Below are 21,761 nucleotides of genomic sequence, written 5' to 3'. Positions count from 1 at the left end.
CTGATGGTGCCGGACCGGGGCGCAGCTGTGTGGTTCCCGGTCCTGATCCAGCTACTGGTAGTCTGGAGAAGATGGACCCTTCTGTGGTTGATACCATCCGGAATGCGCATGCTCCCTCCACTGTCGCGCTTTACGCGGGCAGATGGCGTATGTGTGGTGTAAGGCGGGGGGCCGGGACCCAGTCTCTTGCCCCCTGGATGCTGTCCTTAGTCACCTCCAGTCTCTCCTTGATAGACTGTCGGCTTCGACGGTGAGGGTATATGCAGCAGCTATATCCTCCTATCATGAGGGATTTGAGGGGGATGTCTTGTTCAGCCACCCTCTTGTGAAGCGTTTCCTGCTTGGCGCTCGACGCGTTAAGCCGGTGCAACGCTCTTTGGCTCCGAGTTGGGATCTTCAATTGGTCCTCGTCGGTTGTCCTTGGCCCCGTTTGAGCCTCTTGAGCAAGCGCCGTTGGAACAGCTGTCGTTCAAGACCGCGTTCTTGCTGGCCGTCACCTCCGCTGAACGCGTGGGTGTGCTTTGTGCTCTCTCGGTACGACCAGAGTGCCTGTCTTTCGTTCCGATTGCGGTGCCACTCTGCCGCCTAATCCTGCCTTCGTGCCTAAAAATATACGGAGTTCCTTCCGCTCCAGGGATATTGTGGTTCAGGCGTTTCGTCCGCCTCCTCACGCTAGTGAGTTAGATGCGCGCCTTCACCTGTCATGTCCGGTCCGTGCTTGGGAATTTACCTCAGCCGTACTCAGGACCTCAGGGTTACCGATCAGCTTTTTGTCTGTCTTGGTGGTTCTCGTGCCGGTAAGGCACTATCGAAACAGCGCCTGTCCCATTGGTTGTGCGAGGGCATTGCCCTCTGCTACACGTTGGCCGGGCTGGATCCCCCTGGGGGCGTCAGGGCGCACTCCACTCGTGGGGTGGCTGCCTCTGCCGCTCTCCTGGGTGGGGCCTCGGTGGAGGACATCTGTGCTGCAGCTTCATGGTCCTCCCCGGGCCCCTTTGTAAGGTTTTACCTCATGGACATGACCAGGGGTTCTGTCTCCCAGGCGGTTCTGGGGTCTGTGGCCTTTCCTGCTTCCCGTCCTTTGGTAGGGTAGCAGGAGTGTGTGGGTATGGGCCACAGTGTGTTAGGTCACACGTGGTTCCGCCTGTGCTGTGTGTTCAAGGGGTTCTAGTTCCCTCTTGCTCGCACTCAGGTGGAGTTGACTGCGCCCCCCCTTCATTAGGAAGGATGGGGTGACGGGGCTCCCCAAACCCCTTGATGTGGGCTTACGGGTCCTCAGGGGGTACATTTGTCGGGCCTCGCGTCTGCTCTACCCCATATCTCGATAGGCTTAAGAGCGGGACGCGATGGCCAAGTACGATAATATAACGGAAGGTTATGTATATAACCTAGTTATATGAGTACTGGCTAAGCGTCCCGCTCTTAAGCGGCCCTGAGTTCCCTTTTGAGGGATCTTTTACTGGAAACGGGATTTTTGGCGAGGAAGAGTGTTTGGTGACCATGCCTACTGTCTTATAGGCTACGCCTCCATAGGGGCGGGACCTGGCAGGTGTGGGTGTACTTGTTTTTTTCGTTGATGGAGTACAATAGGTACATGAGATGAGGTATATCTCGATAGGCTTAAGAGCGGGACGCTTAGCCAGTACTCATAACTAGGTTATATACATAACCTTCCGTCCTTTGTGCCGGTGGCAATCAGGCTCCACAACCAGGCAGGGCCAGGGCGGGCTAACTGCCGTGGACTGGAGGAGCTGGGTTGTGGACTGTAACCAATTCATTTAATTATTTAACATCATGATTGGACTTGTTTCCTTTTCTTCTCACCACTTTTATCTCTATTTTAGCCTTATTTTAGCTCTTTTTATCCCTATGTATTTGTCCATCTTGTTTTTAACACATAGTAATACGTGTATGTATTAACTGTTTCCACTAACTGTTTTAAAATTTCTGTTATGCTGTAATGGACTGCTGTAATCTGAATCTCCCCTCTGGGATAAATAAAGGTTTTCAATTCAATTCAATTCTACCTCAGACACCACTACAGCTGGCTCAGTATCTGTGGAATCCTGTGTCGGAGCCTCACGTTGTCCCCGACATTGACTGTCCATAGCTGCTTCCTCCTCATCTGTGCTGCTTTCATGGTCCTCAACTTCTTCTTGTACTGGTACTTCTGCCTCTTCACCTCTGCTCTCCTCGTTGGCTGCCTTGCTCGAGGGCCCTGGCTCTAGAGTATCCATAGTGTACATAATTTATAAAATGCCCTATAATAGTAATAACACAGTACAGCTCGAGCTATCTCTTAATTGTTATAATAATAATAATAATAATAATAATAATAATAATAATAATAATAATAATAATAATAATAATAATAATAATAATAATAATAATAATTTGTATAGATCTTTTCCAATTGCTCAAATCTAGCTATAGCTACTGTAACAACCTCAATGTAATGTGCCAGTGGTCAATGGTATTGCAATTACTGGAAGAACTAGAGTAACTAAATGTGAATATTACCTTGTATTCAATGCATGGTAAGCATATTTAAAATCTGTGTATTAACCCCAAGCCCTGCTGCTTACCTCCCTCTCCTTCAACTGGGAGCTGGCCTGAGGGAAGGGGTACTGATCCTGAAGCTGCATCTCTGTGCATTAGAGCAGATGTGATTAGCATGTAACATTATACAGGTTAGGTTAGCTAGCCATAGCAAAAGGGCATAGCTGCTGGATACAAATTCACTGGGCTCATCTACACTGATCAAATTTTTTATAGCAACAGGTAGCTAACGTCAGCCACAAAATGTTGGCCAAGCTGTTATGGGCTTCAAAACAAGTTCTGTGAATAAATACCTTTCTTGTGAAAATACTTGGCGACTAGCTGTCAACCTCTTTTTATTATTTTCCTCTTGCAATGCTGATGTTTTTTTCTTTCATTTCTGAGCTCCTGATTCATGAGCTGTAGAGAGGACATGTTCCTGTCAGTCTGACTGTTCACGCTGCAAGCTGCTTGCGCTGCTGTGCATGGACTGAACCATCATGCAATGAATGAAGGGAGGGGTGCTCATTCTGTCAAACAGAGTAACAACCACCTGTTTGTTTCTTTTGTGACGTTTTTCTTTAATACAGGCAATTATACTTTTGAGTCAACTACATCAACTTACTTTAGGATAATAATAAAACCATATTAATAAAAAGATAATAATAGTGTTCTCTGCCCCCCCCCCCCCCCCCCCAGTTCTGGGCCCTTGGAATCATCCTAACCTGCCCCCTAACCTGCCCCCCCCCGCCCCCCAGCTACGCCCCTGCATCCCACTATCGCAGGGTCATCAGAAAACTTCTGAAGGTGGCCGGACTCTGACCAATAGTGGAAGTCGTTGGTGTAGACAGTGAAGAGGAAGGGAGAGAGGACTGTCCCCTGCGGGGCCCCGGTGTTGCTGACCAGTCTGTCTGACACACAGCTCCGTAGGCGCACGTACTGTGGTCTGCCCGTCAGATAGTCAACAACCCAGGACACCAGGGGGGCCTCTACCTGCATCGCCTCCAACTTCTCACCCAGCAGCCCAGGCCTTACGGTATCAAAAGCACTGGAGAAATCAAAGAACATGACTCTCACAGTGCTCCCTGGCTTGTCTAGGTGAGTGTAGGCTCTGTTCAGCAGGTAGATGACAATCCTCTACCCCCAGTCGGGGCTGGTAGGCGAACTGGAGTGGGTCTAGGTGGGGTTTGATCACCGGGCGGAGTTGCTCCACACTACCTAGCATCTTTATCACAAGGTTCAGCAGAAGTGGGGGGTGTCACAGTCCCTGCCTGGCTGCTCTCTCGCTCTTGTCTTCCGTTCCCAGGCCGTATCATGACCTTGCTGCTGTGTTCTCCAAACAACGGGGGATGTCTCTGCCGCACCATCGGCCATATGACTACACGACGAGGTAAATAGAATCCAAGAGGCGAATGTTAACGCCGCCATTTTAGTTCTGGGAGATTTCAATAGCGCCAATCTGAGAAAGGTATTGCCCGACTTCTATCAGCATGTGACTTGCAACACCAGAGGCGGTAACATCCTAGATCACTGTTACACGCAATTTAAAGGTGGCTACAAGGCTCATTCTGATAGTGGCTTCGGTAAGTCAGATCACGCATCAATTTTTCTTACACCGAAGTACAGACAGAGAATTAAAAGTACTCCCGTAGTCTCGCGAGAGGTGCAGAAATGGGATGTGACGTCAGAGGATACGATCCGGTCAGTGTTTCACAACACAGACTGGAATGTGTTCCGCGACACAGATAACATTAATGCCTACACGGAGACAGTGCTGGACTATGTTTGTACTAGGGTGAAAGAAACAATCCCCACTACCAAAATGAAAGTTTACCCAAATCAAAAACCCTGGGTAGACAAATCCGTCCGTGAAGCTCTGAGAGAGCGCACCAAAGCATACAACGACGGCCTAGAGGCAGGCAACATGAATGACCACAAGGTGGGGCGATACAACGTAAGGAGGACTGTGTCAGAGGCCAAACGACGCTACAGGGATAAAATTGAACTCCAGTTTGAACAAGCTGACTCTAGAGCTATGTGGCAGGGGCTCAAAACGATGACAGACTACAAAGGCGCCTCCCTCAAACTGAACAGTGACATCTCCTTAGCAAATGACCTCAATACCTTCTATGCGAGGTTTGATGCTGGTAATAACAACACCAGCTCACAAGCCTCGGCAATGGGGGGGGGGGGGGTCGGCTGCTGATGGAGGCGCAGTGTTCAGGGTAACAGAGCATGAGGTGAGGCGGACCTTTAAAAAAGTGAATATCAGGAAGGCAGCAGGTCCAGACGGCATCCCCGGCCGCGTCCTAAAAGTCTGTGCCGACCAACTGGCCCCAGTATTCACTGACATATTTAACCTGTCCTTAGAACAGGCTGTCATCCCCACCTGCCTGAAGAAGTCCACTATTATCCCTGTACCCAAAAAATCCAAGCCTGCTTGCCTCAACGACTACCGCCCTGTAGCTCTCACCTCCATAGCCATGAAGTGCTTCGAGAAGCTAGTAAAGGGCTACATCTGCTCCTCCCTCCCCATCAACATGGACCCCCTGCAATTTGCATACCGCCCCAACAGGTCCACGGAGGACGCCATATCCCATGTGCTGCACACAGCTGCATCACACCTGGACAAGAGGCAGGGGAACTATGTGAGAATGCTATTCATCGACTACAGCTCGGCATTCAATACCATAGTCCCCTCCATACTCATAGCCAAGCTCAGGGACCTGGGCTTGGGCTATGACCTCTGCCAGTGGGTCTTGGACTTCCTGACTGGCAGACCCCAGGTGGTGAGAGCAGGCAACTGCACCTCCTCATCCATCACCCTCAACATAGGGGCCCCCCAGGGCTGTGTTCTGAGTCCCCTCCTCTACTCCCTGTACACACACGACTGTGTGGCTCAGCGGAGTAGAAATACAATCGTCAAATTTGCTGACGACACAGTGGTGGTGGGCCTGATCTCTGCCAACGACGAGAGGGCCTACCTGGAAGAGGTCAAGGTCCTGGCGGGATGGTGCCAGGAAAACAGCCTCTCCCTGAACGTCAGCAAAACAAAGGAGATGATTGTGGACTTCAGGAGGTCGGGGGTCAAGGACTACAGCCCCCTCAGCATCGACGGGGCACCGGTTGAGAGAGTCAACAGCTTTAAGTACCTCGGAGCCTACATATCCAAGGACTTGACATGGACCACACACATTAACAGTGTTGTGAAGAAGGCACGACAACGCCTCTACTTCCTCAGGCGCCTAAGGAAGTTCCAAGTCAGCCAGAAGATCCTTAAGAACTTCTACTCATGTACAATAGAGAGCATCTTGACCGGCAACATCACCTCCTGGTTTGGGAATAGCACTGCACATGACCAAAGCAGACTACAAAGAGTGACACGTTCAGCCGAACGCACAATTGGAGGGGGGCTCCCCACCCTCCAGAACATTTACTACAAGCGTTGCAAGGGCAAGGCTAAGAGAATCATTAAAGACTCCAGTCACCCGAACAACTGCCTCTTTGAACTGCTGCCGTCAGGCAAGCGATACAGGAGTCTCAAGGCGAGCACAGAAAGACTCAGAAGAAGCTTCTATCCCCAGGCCATCAGGCTGCTAAACGAACAATGAATGAACACTACACAACAACAACCACCAAACGCACATAGCACACACATCCACACGCACACACTCACTTTAAACAAACACACTGTAGCACCCACTCCACACACTTATAGCACACACCCACTTTAAACAAACACACTGTAGCACCCACTCCCCACACTTTATATTTATGGATGAAGGATTGCACTACAACTCGTACACCTTACTGTAAATTGTACCTAAAATTGTACCTCATCCCATTTCTGCTTTGCACTAGATAGTACTGTACATTAGTACACTGCATAGTATTGTGTATTGTATATTATATGGTAACTCAGAACATTGTACATATGTCTATACCGAACACTGTGACCTCATTTTCTTCTTCTAAATTCATGCTATATTATGTTATTATGTTATTTGATACTATCTTGTCTAGCACAGTCTCTGGAGCGTAACAGTAAGAAGCATTTTGTATGAAAGTATTCTGTACTTCTGTATGACAACTATTAAAGAACTTGAACTTGACTGCGCCATTGACCTCCTGCCGCGGGCTCCCCTGCCCAGTAGTCGTCTGTATAACGTCTCGCGCCCGGAACAGGAAGCGATGGAAAAGTATATCCAGGAATCCCTGGTGCTTGATTCATCCCTCGTCGTCTCCTGCGGTGGTTCTTCTTTGTCGGCAAGAAGGATGGAACCTTAAGACCGCGTATTGATTACCGGGGTCTTAATAACATCACGGTAAAGAATAAGTACCTGCTGCCCCTCATCAGCTCTGCCTTTGGTCCTCTGCATGGTGCCACCGTCTTCTCCAAGTTGGATCTGTGCAGCGCTTACCACCTCGTTCGCATTCGGGAGGATGATGAGTGGAAGACTGCTTTTAATACCCCTATCGGCCACTTTGAGTATCTCGTGATGCCGTTCGGCCTTACCAACGCCCCAGCAGTCTTCCAGAATCTGGTGAATGACGTCTTCAGGGACATGAATGGACAGTTCGTATTCGTGTACCTGGACGACATTATAATATTCTCCAAGGACCTGGAGACTCATCAATGTCATGTTGGCCTAGTTCTCCAACGGCTGTTAAGCTTTTCGTTAAGGCGTAAAAGTGCGAGTTCCATGTATCCTCTGTATCCTATTTGGGCTATATCATCTCCGAGGGGCAGGTACAGATGGACCCCGCTAAGGTCTCTGCGGTCACCCAGTGGCCCCAACCCTCCTCCGTGAAGCAGTTACAGTCCTGGGCTTTGCACATTTTTATCTGCGATTCATCCGCAACTATAGCTGCGTCGCCGCACCCCTCTGTGCTCTCACCTCAACTAACTCCGTTTTCCGTTGGTCTCCTGAGGCGTATGCTGCTTTTCTCGACCTCAAATGCTGCTTCGTCTCCGCGCTAGTCTTGGTCCAGCCCGATCCCAACTTACAGTTTGTGGTGGAGGTTGACGCTTCGGATACGGGAGCTGTTGTGTCCCAGAGGTCCCATACAGACAATAAGCTCCATCTGCATGCTTTCCTCTCTCGACGTCTATCCCCAGCGGAGAGGAACTATGATGTTGGCAACAGGGAGCTGTTGGCTGTGAAGCTGGCGCTAGAGGAGTGGCGCCACTGGCTAGAGGGAACGGTTCTCCCCTTTATCGTTTGGACCGATCACAAGAACATCTCCTATCTTCAGTCAGCGAAGCGTCTCAATTCTCGTCAGGCCCGGTGGGCTTTGTTTTTTGGGAGGTTCAACTTCATGCTGTCCTATCGCCCAGCCTCACAGAATGTTGATGCCCCCGTCTCTTTTCGGCGGAGGAGTCTGGTTCCGACCCTGACCCCGGCAATGGTCCGCTTAACCGCCTGTTCGTTGCGGACTCCGCTCATTCGGCTCTCCTCCAGACTCACCTATCACCCCGGGGTTAGCCGCACTCTGATGTTTCTGTGGCAACTATTCTGGTGGCCTACCATGGAGTCAGACACATGGGCTTTCGTATTGGCCTGTACCGCCTGCAACCCACTCAGCTCCATCTGGGCTCCTCCACCCGCTACCCGTCCCATGCAGGCCATGGTCACACATCTCCATTTACTTTGTCACAGGACTTCCCTCTTCAGACGGTAAAACCGCCGTCCTAACCATATTAGACCGGTTTTCCATGATGGTCCAGCATGTCTTTCGACTCCATGGTCTCCCCCAGGATGTGGTGTCGGATCGGAGACCACAGTTTTCATCACAGTTCTGGTGGGGGTTCTGTTCCCTCATTGGCTCATCAGCCAGTTTATCCTCTGGTTGTCACCCGCTGTCTTAACGGGCAGACTGAGCGTGCCAACCAGGATATGGAGATGACTCTACACTGTGTTGTCGCCTCCAAGCCTACCTCCTGGAGTCGGCAGCTGGTTTGGGTGGAGTACACACACAACTCGCTCCAGAACTCGGCTACTGGTACTATCTACCCACGACCTTCCTCTTAAGGTGGAATGTTGGAAATTAGCGTTCATGAAAGTTCATCGGTCCGTTCCGCGTAAATCGTGTCATCAACCGCTGTGTGTCTCTGGCTACCCCGCTCCCTACGTGTCCACCCAACTTTCCATGTGTCCCCGGATCAAGCCTGTTTCTTCCTGTCCTCTGCCTGGCTGACTATCCTGTCCCGCACATGTCCCTGGACTATATGAGATTCTCCCCTGTGTAAATCGACCTCTGCCTGGATACCTGTTTTTACTTCTTATTAAATATACCCATACTGGGTTTTAACAAGACCGGTCTGCCTTTTCTCTTCTTCTGCATATTGGGTTCAATATGCCGAGCCGTGACAGGGAGAGTATGAGATGTCATCACTGTTACCCTTGTTGTCACTGGCTAACAGAACTGCAGCTACTTCATTCGTTTTCATGTCGGGCTAGCCTATATGATGTGTTGACCTTTTTATGATTGATTTAGATGATAAAAGTGTGCATCACAATTTACAATATTAAATAAATGTATACAAAATTAAGAAGAAAATATATATATCACTAACAGATGATGAACGATAAATATCAATATACTGCCCTACTCACCGCCTCGTCACAGAGCAACTCCAGCAGTTTCTTAACCGTCTTCATCGACACGTTCTCCTTCTCGTCCCCTGTGCTCTCCTCCTTCTCCGTCTCTATCCTGCTGCTGCTCTCCACCATGCTCTCCTTGGCGGTAAGGTAAGGTATGGTAATGTACGTTATGGTACGGTAAGGTAAGGTCAGGTCAGATAATATAAGATAAGACAAGACAAGACAAGACAAGACAATTAGATGATAAGATTATATGAGATGAGATGAAATAAGATAAGACGACATGTGTAATGTATAATGAACAAATATACATCAGACGTCTTTCCCCATAATTGACAGATTAGTAGATGGAATGATATTTACCATGCTGTCAGTGGCAGAGCCAAGTTCAGGCCCAACGGAGGTGTCCCTCATCCCCAGGCTCGCCTGACTGGTCTCCCCGGTACCGATCAGCAGGGAGGCGGTATGGCAGGCGGTCCTCTGGGCCTGTTTCTGAGGCTGGATGGGGCCAGAGCGCTCCATGAAGGCCATGCAAGGACGCTCCCAGACCAGACCTAGCTGCTGCTCATAGATGAGCCGGTCGATGTCCAGGGCCTTCCTCAGCAGCTGCTTCACCTCTTCCTCGTTCATGAGCCGCACCTCCTCGAAGAGCTTGGCGTCGATGACCGCAAAGTGTCTGGAGGGGAGATGGAATGAGGGGAAGGAGAGGGATTGAGGACACTATAGAAGCAACATCACACTTCCATAAACATATTTTATATGAATATGGCCAGACTTTACCTGCTCTTCTTCTGGGTGTGTTTGTATTGCTGATTGGCACGCTTGTAGTCCTCAGACATGTCATGGACTTCCTCTTTAGAATGCTTCTTCTGGCTGGAATCCTTCTTCAGGTTGTTCAGCACATCTTGCAATCTGGGACATATACATCACACTTCAGTCAAGAGTATTGAATGAGTGAGTGAGTGAGTGAGTGAGTGAGTGAGTGAGTGAGTGAGTGAGTGAGTGAGTGAGTGAGTGAGTGAGTGAGTGAGTGAGTGAGTGAGTGAGTGAGTGAGTGAGTGAGTGAGTGAGTGAGTGGGTGGGGGGTCACATACATACAGACAGGTCATAATGATGCTTAGCTCTACCCTCACTCGATTTCCTGACACCTCGATCGTCTCTCTCGATCAGCTTCCCAACCTCTCATTTTACTCTGCAGTAAAGCAACCTGTATTGTATAGTATAGTTTGTATAAATCGTTGTGTATTGTGTTTACAAATCTACTACGGTTGAGGAGCCGGGAAAAACAAGCATCTCACGTTTTTCGCTGTGACAATAAGAGAATCTGAATTTGAAACCTTTCTACAAATAAAAGAGAAACCCATTCCCTTTTAAGTCACTGTGACGTTTCTATGGTCTGTGATGTGGTTGCTGATCTTAGATCAGTGGGCCTATTATTTCCCATGAATCCAGGCCAGTGTGTGCGAGTTACCTGTTGATCCTCCTCTTCTGGTTGGACCTGATGATGGAGTTCTCCTCATCTCTCTTCTGCAGTACATATTTGTTGTACTCCAACTGCTCCTGGGTCAGCTCATTGAAGGCCTTCGTCTGCTGCAGGTCTTGCTGAATTTCCTACACAGAGAAAAAATAAACAATGTCCCGCAGAGTTGTGGATTCATATGCCCTAGCTTGTTACCTAATCAAAGGAGACCAGAAACATGCATATAGGCCTTATGGTTCAGGAACTATCATTATTAATTTGGGGCATGTAATTTCGGACAGGAGGCCTGAAAAATATGCTTGGTAGCATTATAAAAGATGTGATGGCACACATTTGGTGGCAACTGCTGCATTGCTATCAAATTTTTTCTAGCAGTAGGGGTGTATATACCTTCCCAAAAAGCACTATGAAAGTTAGTCCCCCAAGATGGTAACGACCAACCCTACTGGCTCACGGCCTAAACCTAAAATGATGGTACATTGCAAGTGCAATATCTGTGAAAATGTCCATATCATGCAATACCACTCCATTCTATAGTATCTCTGCTGTAATAAGTAGCCAGACAGTGTGATATTGTTCTATGGTATCTCTGCTGTAATAAGTAGCCAGACAGTGTGATGTTGTTATATGGTATCACTGCTGTAATAGGTAGCCAGACAGTGTGATATTGTTCTATGGTATCTCTGCTCTAATAGGTAGCCAGACAGTGTGGTGGAGAAGATTATTTTTGTATCCATAGATGTTCTAAAAACATATTGACCCCAATACAGGATACATGTGTGTACACATGTATGTGTGTGTGTGTGTGTGTGTGTGTGTGTGTGTGTGTGTGTGTGTGTGTGTGTGTGTGTGTGTGTGTGTGTGTGTGTGTGTGTGTGTGTGTGTGTGTGTGGGTGTGCGTGTGTGTGTGTGTGTGTGCGTGCGTGTACATGTACTGTACATGTGTGTGTGTGTGTGTGTGTGTACTGTATGTGTGTGTGTGTGTGTGTGTGTGTGTGTGTGTGTGTGTGTGTGCTAACCTGAACTTCAGTGTCCAGTTCCAGCTTGTCCTCATTGTACTTCTCTGTATACGTTGCTCTCAGCTCTTGAAGCAGATCCTCATATTCCTCCACCTTCTTCATCCTATCATTCAGGTTGTACAGCTGCAGGAGGATGGAGGGGAGAAGGGATGGAGGGATTGAAGGGGGGATGTATGTATAAATGGAGGGAGGAATGGATAGATGGATGGGAGGGAGGGGGGGATGGAGAAAAATGTTAACAGATAAAAAACAGATAAAGATCTGGAGAGAGAGAGAGAGAGAGAGAGAGAGAGAGAGAGAGAGAGAGAGAGAGAGAGAGAGAGAGAGAGAGAGAGAGAGAGAGAGAGAGAGAGAGAGAGAGAGAGAGAGAGAGAGAGAGAGAGAGAGATAGAGAGAGAGAGAGTCATCCTACCTCTTTGTCCCGGCGCTTGGTCATGTGCTGCTCCCACTTCTTCCTGTTCCCAGTCAGGAGCATCTTGCGTTCTTGCTCAGAGCCATTCTACAGTCAGTCAACACACAGCATTCTATAGTCAGACAACACACAGCATTCTATAGTCAGTCAACACACAGCATTCTATAGTCAGACAACACACAGCATTCTACAGTCAGACAACACACAGCATTATACAGTCAGACAACACACAGCATTCTATAGTCAGACCATCGGCGTATTTAGACCACTATCAGTAGGGCACGTGCCCTACTGATGAGCATCTGTGCCCCACTGATTAATTTTTTTTTTTTTTTTTTTAACAAATGTTTTTTATTTTCCCTTTTTTAACATGATCAAATGATCATTTAACATGATCAAATAATTATTATAATATTTTTTACTTTGCTTTTAAATATTATAGTGAAATATTTTACACTGTTGTCGCATTTATCTTGTTGAAATCCTCCAACAGGCTCTTTTTTGTAAGTTGATTGGTTTGCACACCAATAATACAGTGCAATAATAGAATAGTAGATAGTAAAAGTATGCAATAGAATGGCCAGAGTAAAATAGTGCTACAGTACAATCAACAGCGGGGTGTATTAGAAGGCTATGGTGAAGAGGTACGTTTTTAGCTTATTTCTGAAAATATTAAGAGATCTAGCTTCCCTAATGTCCATAGGTAGTGTGTTCCATAACTTTGGTGCATAGTTAGCAATCCGGGTCACGGCACCATTTCTGTAGTAAAATCCCACAGACGTTCTACAATAATTTGTGGTTATTGTAGCACAATTACAATGAGATTGATTATCTGGAAGGAGGAGGAAAGATTCATACTTGATAGAATGGTTGGTCTCCACATCTGGCTTAATGCAGATGAAGAATAAAACGTGTACGCCAGACAAACCAGAATTGTAGTTCAACTCAGCTGATTTATTTGATCAGAGCCAGGAGTTCAAGGTGAATAGAAGGTTGACTTCTACATACAACAGATGATCAGAGAATATTTAACAGCTGTCTGTTGTACAGAAATATCACAATCAGGTTTGCATCTTCAAACCTAAATACTGCACATCAAACAGTCACTTGGTTAACATAATTTGAACATACATGGTTTACTGTACACATTATACATGAGTAAATCTGGTTTACAGATCAGGGATCTGTACAACATTACTCTAATCTATAAACAACCATTTGGTGTTTCCCATGAGTTACTCACGTACAATGCATCAGCTCACGGTTGTTTCTGGGTCGTTTCGAAGCGGTGGGGGAGCCCCCAGACCCCTGGTTGGGTCCGAGAGCTCCTGAATAACCCTGTGTAGGGCCCTATATACTATCATTTCTAGCCAATAATACATATCGCTGGTCCAATCCAGCGGCGTCTTCTTGTGGGGGTGTCCGGTGGGCGCTGGCAGCCCCTCCCTCTGGGTTTCTCTGGGGGGAGGCCGGCTGCCCCCCCCTTTGATCTCCCGTGTGGATCTTGACTCAATACCCAGAGGGGGACGCTAGTGGCCCCCGTCAGTGTCTTCCTGATTGGGTCTGTCCCAACAGAAATCTCCTCTTAAATGAATAATATATAACTTTAACATTCCTTCTATATGGCTATAGATGTCTAATATCATCCAAGTACAGTCAGTGCTTTCCAAGACTGATACCAGACATCATATAAGACCTTTTGATACTAAACAGTTGATTAATCGATTACTTTGTTTGTGAGTTAGTGTTCTCTGATCAGCATTTACATACAGTCAGTTCGAGAAGGTGTCGTTAGTTCTCTAATTTAGTCATTGCTTGAGTGGGGGTTGAAGTAACTGTTGCAGCTGTTATCTGATGCAGCTGTCTCAACTGACAGTTGAGACTGTTTAGCCACTAAGTCCACTCTGCTATTGAAAGGTACATCTGGCTTTATATTTATGGTTCTCCAATTTATTCACACCTATTAATTATGAAATTCCAAGGCAATATTACCACACTGCATCCCCGATTTTCTTTAGACTGTGGCTTGGAACCTTCAATAGACCAAGAGTAGATGATCGCAATGTTTATACTTTGTATATAAGGAGGAGGACCTTGAAATCAATTCTAAATGTTACCGGAAGCCAGTGTAGGTTACTTACTTGTAACTTCGGGTTTGATCCAAGGAGTAAGTTGCCCCATATTGCTCTGTAACATTTCTCTTTTTGTTATAGGACCGACTAGAAGGATTTCAGTTTTGCCCTCATTTAATTTTAGGAAGTTGTTCGTCATCCATTTGTTTATGCTAAGTGATCATTAGGTTCAGCGGAGATGTACAATTGTGTGTCATCTGCGTAACTATGGAAACATACATTGTGCTTTCTAATGATGTCTCCTCAATGTTCAATGTTCAATGCAATGTTCAATTCAAGTAAAGCACTTTAAACTTTAAGTATGACTAAATGCTTTCTTGACTATATATATAGTAACTGTTCCAAAATGCATAGATTTCTATGTATTTTAGGGGTTTGGGGGGCTAGCTCTTTTTAATATAAATGTCAGATTGTTTTATTTATTTCATAGATTTCTATGCATTTCAGGAGTTTGGGGGGCTGGCTCCCCAAAATAATTAAATAACATAACCCTAACCTAACCCTAAAACCGAAATAAAGTTAAAAAAAAAATAGTTACAAAATCCACCCATTTTCGCCCACAAACCGGCCAAAACCGGGCAAAAATGTTTCCGCGGTCGCGCTAAGCGCTCCCGCTTCATAGCTTTTGGTGCCCATCTGTGCCCTACTGAAGTGCTGGGTCTAGATACGCCCCTGAGTCAGACAACACACAGCATTCTACAGTCAGACAACACACAGCATTCTACAGTCAGACAACACACAGCATTCTACAGTCAGACAACACACAGCATTCTACAGTCAGACAACACACAGCATTATACAGTCAGTCAACACACAGCATTCTACAGTCAGTCAACACACAGCATTCTACAGTCAGTCAACACACAGCATTCTATAGTCAGTCAACACACAGCATTCTACAGTCAGTCAACACACAGCATTCTATAGTCAGTCAACACACAGCATTCTACAGTCAGTCAACACACAGCATTCTACAGTCAGTCAACACACAGCATTCTATAGTCAGTCAACACACAGCATTCTACAGTCAGTCAACACACAGTCAGACAACACGCTGCATTCTATAGTCCGACAACACACAGCATTCTACAGTCAATCAACACACAGTCAGTCAACACACAGCATTCTACAGTCAGACAACACACAGCATTATACAGTCAGTCAACACACAGCATTCTACAGTCAGTCAACACACAGCATTCTACAGTCAGTCAACACACAGCATTCTATAGTCAGTCAACACACAGCATTCTACAGTCAGTCAACACACAGCATTCTATAGTCAGTCAACACACAGCATTCTACAGTCAGTCAACACACAGCATTCTACAGTCAGTCAACACACAGCATTCTATAGTCAGTCAACACACAGCATTCTACAGTCAGTCAACACACAGTCAGACAACACGCTGCATTCTATAGTCCGACAACACACAGCATTCTACAGTCAATCAACACACAGTCAGTCAACACACAGCATTATAGTCAGTCAACACACAGCATTCTACAGTCAGTCAACACACAGCATTCTACAGTCAGTCAACACAGCATTCTACAGTCAGTCAACACACAGCATTCTACAGTCAGTCAACACACAGCATTCTACAGTCAGTCAACACACAGCATTCTATAGTCAGTCGACACACAGCATTCTACAGTCAGTCAACACACAGCATTCTATAGTCAGTCAACACACAGCATTCTACAGTCAGTCGACACACAGCATTCTACAGTCAGTCAACACACAGCATTCTACAGTCAGTCAACACACAGCATTCTATAGTCAGTCAACACACAGCATTCTACAGTCAGTCAACACACAGTCAGACAACACACAGCATTATAGTCAGTCAACACACAGCATTCTACAGTCAGTCAACACACAGCATTCTACAGTCAGTCGACACACAGCATTCTACAGTCAGTCAACACACAGCATTCTACAGTCAGTCGACACACAGCATTCTACAGTCAGTCAACACACAGCATTCTATAGTCAGTCAACACACAGCATTCTACAGTCAGTCAACACACAGTCAGACAACACACAGCATTCTATAGTCAGACAACACGCTGCATTCTACAGTCAATCAACACACAGTCAGACAACACACAGCATTCTACAGTCAGTCAACACACAGCATTCTACAGTCAGTCAACACACAGCATTCTACAGTCAGTCGACACACAGCATTCTACAGTCAGTCGACACACAGCATTCTACAGTCAGTCGACACACAGCATTCTATAGTCAGTCAACACACAGCATTCTACAGTCAGTCAACACACAGTCAGACAACACACAGCATTCTATAGTCCGACAACACGCTGCATTCTACAGTCAATCAACACACAGTCAGTCAACACACAGTCAGACAACACACAGCATTCTATAGTCAGACAACACGCTGCATTCTATAGTCCGACAACACGCTGCATTCTACAGTCAATCAACACACAGTCAGACAACACACAGCATTATAGTCAGTCAACACACAGCATTCTACAGTCAGTCGACACACAGCATTCTACAGTCAGTCAACACACAGCATTCTACAGTCAGTCGACACACAGCATTCTACAGTCAGTCAACACAGCATTCTACAGTCAGTCAACACACAGCATTCTACAGTCAGTCAACACAGCATTCTACAGTCAGTCAACACAGCATTCTACAGTCAGTCGACACACAGCATTCTACAGTCAGTCGACACACAGCATTCTACAGTCAGTCAACACACAGCATTCTACAGTCAGTCAACACAGCATTCTACAGTCAGTCAACACACAAGCACTAATGTGACTGGCAGCGTAGCCCAAAGGCCAAACACAGCACAACAAAGGTACAGAGAGATATTGTCTTCCAAGTTCTCTCAATGTTTAATTAAGGGTCTAACTGATGGCTTAATGTCTGCATCTCTTGCCTCCCTTAGTTATGATAGCTTCACCAACACAACCATTTAACCCCCCGCCCCCCTCCCCTTTAAATATTCTTCAACTTTAAGTATTGTAATGTTAGGTCAAACGCTGCTCTCTGCTCCAATCTACTGTCCTGTCAGAGCACTGACGTGGGAGGAGGAAGTAGTGCATGAAGACAGATTGGATTGGTGGGCCACTATGTCAATCAAAATTTTTGTAATTCGGTCCGGACCTACAGTAGCCTACCTCAATCTGGTCCAGCTCCTCCCTGTAGGTCTTCATCAGGGTATTGATCTGCTCCTCCATCCTCTCAAGCATCAGGTTCACCTCGTCCGACTGTTTCCTCAGGTCCTTCACATAGTGGCCATCACTAACCTTCAGCTCCTGACCACACGCACGCACACACACACACACACACACACACACACACACACACACACACACACACACACACACACACACACACACACACACACACACACACACACACACACACACACACACACACACACACACACACACACACACACACACACACACACACACACACACACACACACACACACACACACACACACACACACACACACACACACACACACACACACACACACACACACACACACACACACACACACACACACACACACACACACACACACACACACACACACACACACACACACACACACACACACACACACACACACACACACACACACACACACACACACACACACACACACACACACACACACACACACACACACACACACACACACACACACACACACACACACACACACACACACACACACACACACACACACACACACACACACACACACACACACACACACACACACACACACACACACACACACACACACACACACACACACACACACACACACACACACACACACACACACACACACACACACACACACACACACACACACACACACACACACACACACACACACACACACACACACACACACACACACACACACACACACACACACACACACACACACACACACACACACACACACACACACACACACACACACACACACACACACACACACACACACACACACACACACACACACACACACACACACACACACACACACACACACACACACACACACACACACACACACACACACACACACACACACACACACACACACACACACACACACACACACACACACACACACACACACACACACACACACACACACACACACACACACACACACACACACACACACACACACACACACACACACACACACACACACACACACACACACACACACACACACACACACACACACCCTAAAGGTTGACATTTGCGTAACCTTTGGACAGTTTTTGAACCATGATCACAAACCACTCCGTTTTAGTGTGCATTTGTTTTAGCTGATTATTCTTTCTTGTTTTGGTCTTGTGTTTATTTCAATTTGTCTGTGTATAAGTCATCGTGAATGAGGGTAACCTCAACGACAATATCACAACTTATATAAAGGTTTGAATGAATGAATGAATGAATGAATGAGATGCAGACATGAACATGAAGTGTACACAATAACAAAGCTGTCCCGCAGATATCGGAAACATGTGCTTGCATTGTACACTCAGCCTCTCAACTGCCACTCAGGAATTGTGTCAGTGCCCTATTAAGCTACTTATCCAGTTCAGTTTATGACACCTTACAGCAGCGGTTCTCAACAGGGGTGCCTAGGCACACTAGGGTGCCTCAGAGAGCTGCCAGGGGTGCCTTGAGATTTCTCAAAAAAAAATTAATATGATTAAAGAAAATTGTCACTAAAGTGCTATCTGTTGCAGCTGCACTGTTTTCCATGAAAATACCACATTTTGATAAGTTTGACCATTTCTCAAAAACTGAAAATCATAATTCTTTTTAATATGTTTTGGTAGCGTTTTCATTTGTTTATTGGACAAGTCCGGCAGAGAGGAAGGATGGGAGAGAGATATGGGGGAAGACATTCGGCAAAGGTCGCCGGGTCCGGGAGTCTAACCCGGGACGGCCGTGCACCACCCTGGCACCCTGAAAATCATTATTTAATAAAACACAGAAAAGGATCACCAAGTTACTCTTACAGACAACATTGAGACAAAGCTTCCTGACACATCTCCATCCAAACTCTTGGAAGAACTCATTGAAATCTCATCTGATACCACCTAAAGAGCTCGTTTCAGTGAAGTGCCCCTGGAAACATGTTGGTCTGAGTGTGGTGCTGAGTACCAAGTATCTCATGATACCATTCAGCACCACATATCGGTGTGAAGCTGGCTTTTCATCCATGACAGCTCTGAAAACAAAATATAGGGCCAAGTTGAGCCTTGAGGATGACATGCGTGTTGCCTTGTCAAAGATCTCCCCACGTATTGACAGTATTATTAGCCAGCAGCAGCAGCAGACCTCGCATTGAGCTAGAAATGTCCACTGAGTGAACGAGTGCTTATTAGTGTGGGTGAACCACACTATTGTAATCTATACTATTTATTTATTATTTATTCCGCCGATTTTTGTCCGCTAACTCCTCCCAGAGCTTTCGCACCACATACACGTGTAAGGTATAACAACCGGCTTGGTCCAACTTGAGTTGCTATTCGTTTTTGGAAGGTTTCACCGCACCGTTTGGCTACAAATCGACTTTAAGCAGGACATTTTGGTCCATAAGGAATGAATGGCAGAACATTCTAGAACATTTGTGATGTCACAGTATGATGTCATAATAGAACATTCTAGAACATTTGTGTTCTATATTATATTCAGGTCTGGACTGGAAGGAGGTGTGTAAAGAATTGGCTGAGGGGGCTGCGAGGGACAAGGCTGCGAGGGACAAAGCAGCCCAGGATAAGATAGCAGGGGGCAAGGAGGGTCCCGCGGAGGGGGGCTCAGGCAGGAAGTAGCAGCAGTAGCTGCACTCCAATGGACAATGTAGTTGATGACGGGGTCCAGTAGAAGAAGAAAAAGAAGGTGAAGAAGGAGAAGAAGGAGAAGAAGAAGAGCCCATAAAAAGAATTGCGGAGGGCAGTAATACGCCACGATGCGTCTACTCTGCCGGAAATTCAAATAAGAAGAAGAAGAAGAAGATCTTTAGAGGAGGGTCCCGCGGAGGGGGGCCCAGACAGGAAGTAGCAGCATTAGCTGCACTCCAATGGACAATGTAGTTGATGACGGGATCCAGTAGAAGGAGAAAAAGACGGTGAAGAAGGAGAAGAAGGAGAAGAAGAAGAGCCCATAAAAAGAATTGCGGAGGGCAGTAATACGCCACGATGCGTCTACACTGCCGGAAATTCAAATAAGAAGAAGAAGAAGATCTTTAACAGATCTTTCTCATTGTGCATCTTGGAACAGGACCGCTTGGCTACAAAGCGACTTTAAACGGGAAATTTTGGTCCATTTCTCATACAAGATGCTTGGCCGACTGTCTAGAAAGGTGAGTGTCCACAACGGCTAGCTAGCTGTCCTCCGGAGGAATATAGACCCTCTCCCGTTGGCCGGCGGTGCACAGGCATCACCCACACTTTCACAATTTCCCCGCGCGGAATTGTCTAGTCTTATGTATTTATTTATATTTTTTGAGAAATGGTAACTTGGTGATCCTTTTCTGTATTTAAAAGAAATACGTGATTTTCTGTTTTTGAGAAATGGTCACACTTATCCAAATGTGCAATTTTTATGGAAAACAGTGCAGCTGTAACAGATAGCACTTTAGTGATAATTTTCTGAAATTTTATTTAAAAATATATGCTATTTGATTTACTACTAAAAGCAGTGTAATGTCAACCGTACTAAGCCATTTAGACCTGAAACGCCGTTTAGACCTTATTTTGAAAGCAAGCACTTTTGTCATCATTGTAGCAAAAAAGACAGGACCGGAAAAGTCTTTATCGTATATAGGGGTGCCCTGGAATATTTTATTGGACACAGGGGTGCCTTGGCAGCAGAAAGGTTGAGAACCCCTGCCTTACAGTATACTGGACTAAAGTACTACTGGACACTTCACCTTACAGTACACTGGACTAAGGTACTAATGGACACTTCACCTTACAGTACACTGGACTAAGGTACTAATGGACACTTCACCTTACAGTACACTGGACTAAAGTACTAATGGACACTTCATCATACAGTACACTGGACTAAAGTACTAATGGACACTTCATCATACAGTACACTGGACTAAAGTACTACTGGACACTTCACCTTACAGTACACTGGACTAAGGTACTAATGGACACTTCACCTTACAGTACACTGGACTAAGGTACTAATGGACACTTCACCTTACAGTACACTGGACTAAGGTACTAATGGACACTTCACCTTACAGTACACTGGACTAAGGTACTAATGGACACTTCACCTTACAGTACACTGGACTAAAGTACTAATGGACACTTCATCATACAGTACACTGGACTAAAGTACTAATGGACACTTCATCATACAGTACACTGGACTAAGGTACTAATGGACACTTCACCTTACAGTACACTGGACTAAGGTACTAATGGACACTTCACCTTACAGTACACTGGACTAAAGTACTAATGGACACTTCATCATACAGTACACTGGACTAAAGTAATAATGGACACTTCATC

The 21,761-nt window shown here is 46.2% G+C and overlaps 1 protein-coding gene across 1 annotated transcript in view; it reads right to left on the bottom strand.

The window, feature by feature from the left end:
• Positions 1–21,761, bottom strand: part of drc1 (dynein regulatory complex subunit 1 homolog (Chlamydomonas)) — a gene marked incomplete at its 5' end in the record, with an annotated part of 51,917 nt that overhangs the window by 20,866 nt on the left and 9,290 nt on the right. Inside the window, 7 exons of the mRNA XM_084329157.1 lie at positions 9,156–9,278; positions 9,507–9,819; positions 9,924–10,055; positions 10,615–10,754; positions 11,643–11,765; positions 12,055–12,141; positions 17,352–17,489. Of these exons, the coding sequence (XP_084185283.1) occupies positions 9,156–9,278; positions 9,507–9,819; positions 9,924–10,055; positions 10,615–10,754; positions 11,643–11,765; positions 12,055–12,141; positions 17,352–17,489 (1,056 nt within the window). The remainder of the gene's footprint in view (positions 1–9,155; positions 9,279–9,506; positions 9,820–9,923; positions 10,056–10,614; positions 10,755–11,642; positions 11,766–12,054; positions 12,142–17,351; positions 17,490–21,761) is intronic.

Source organism: Notolepis coatsorum (assembly GCF_963971535.1).
Source record: "Notolepis coatsorum genome assembly, chromosome: 14".
Lineage (NCBI taxonomy): Eukaryota > Metazoa > Chordata > Actinopteri > Aulopiformes > Paralepididae > Notolepis > Notolepis coatsorum.
This window is presented reverse-complemented; position numbering and strand designations above follow the sequence as displayed.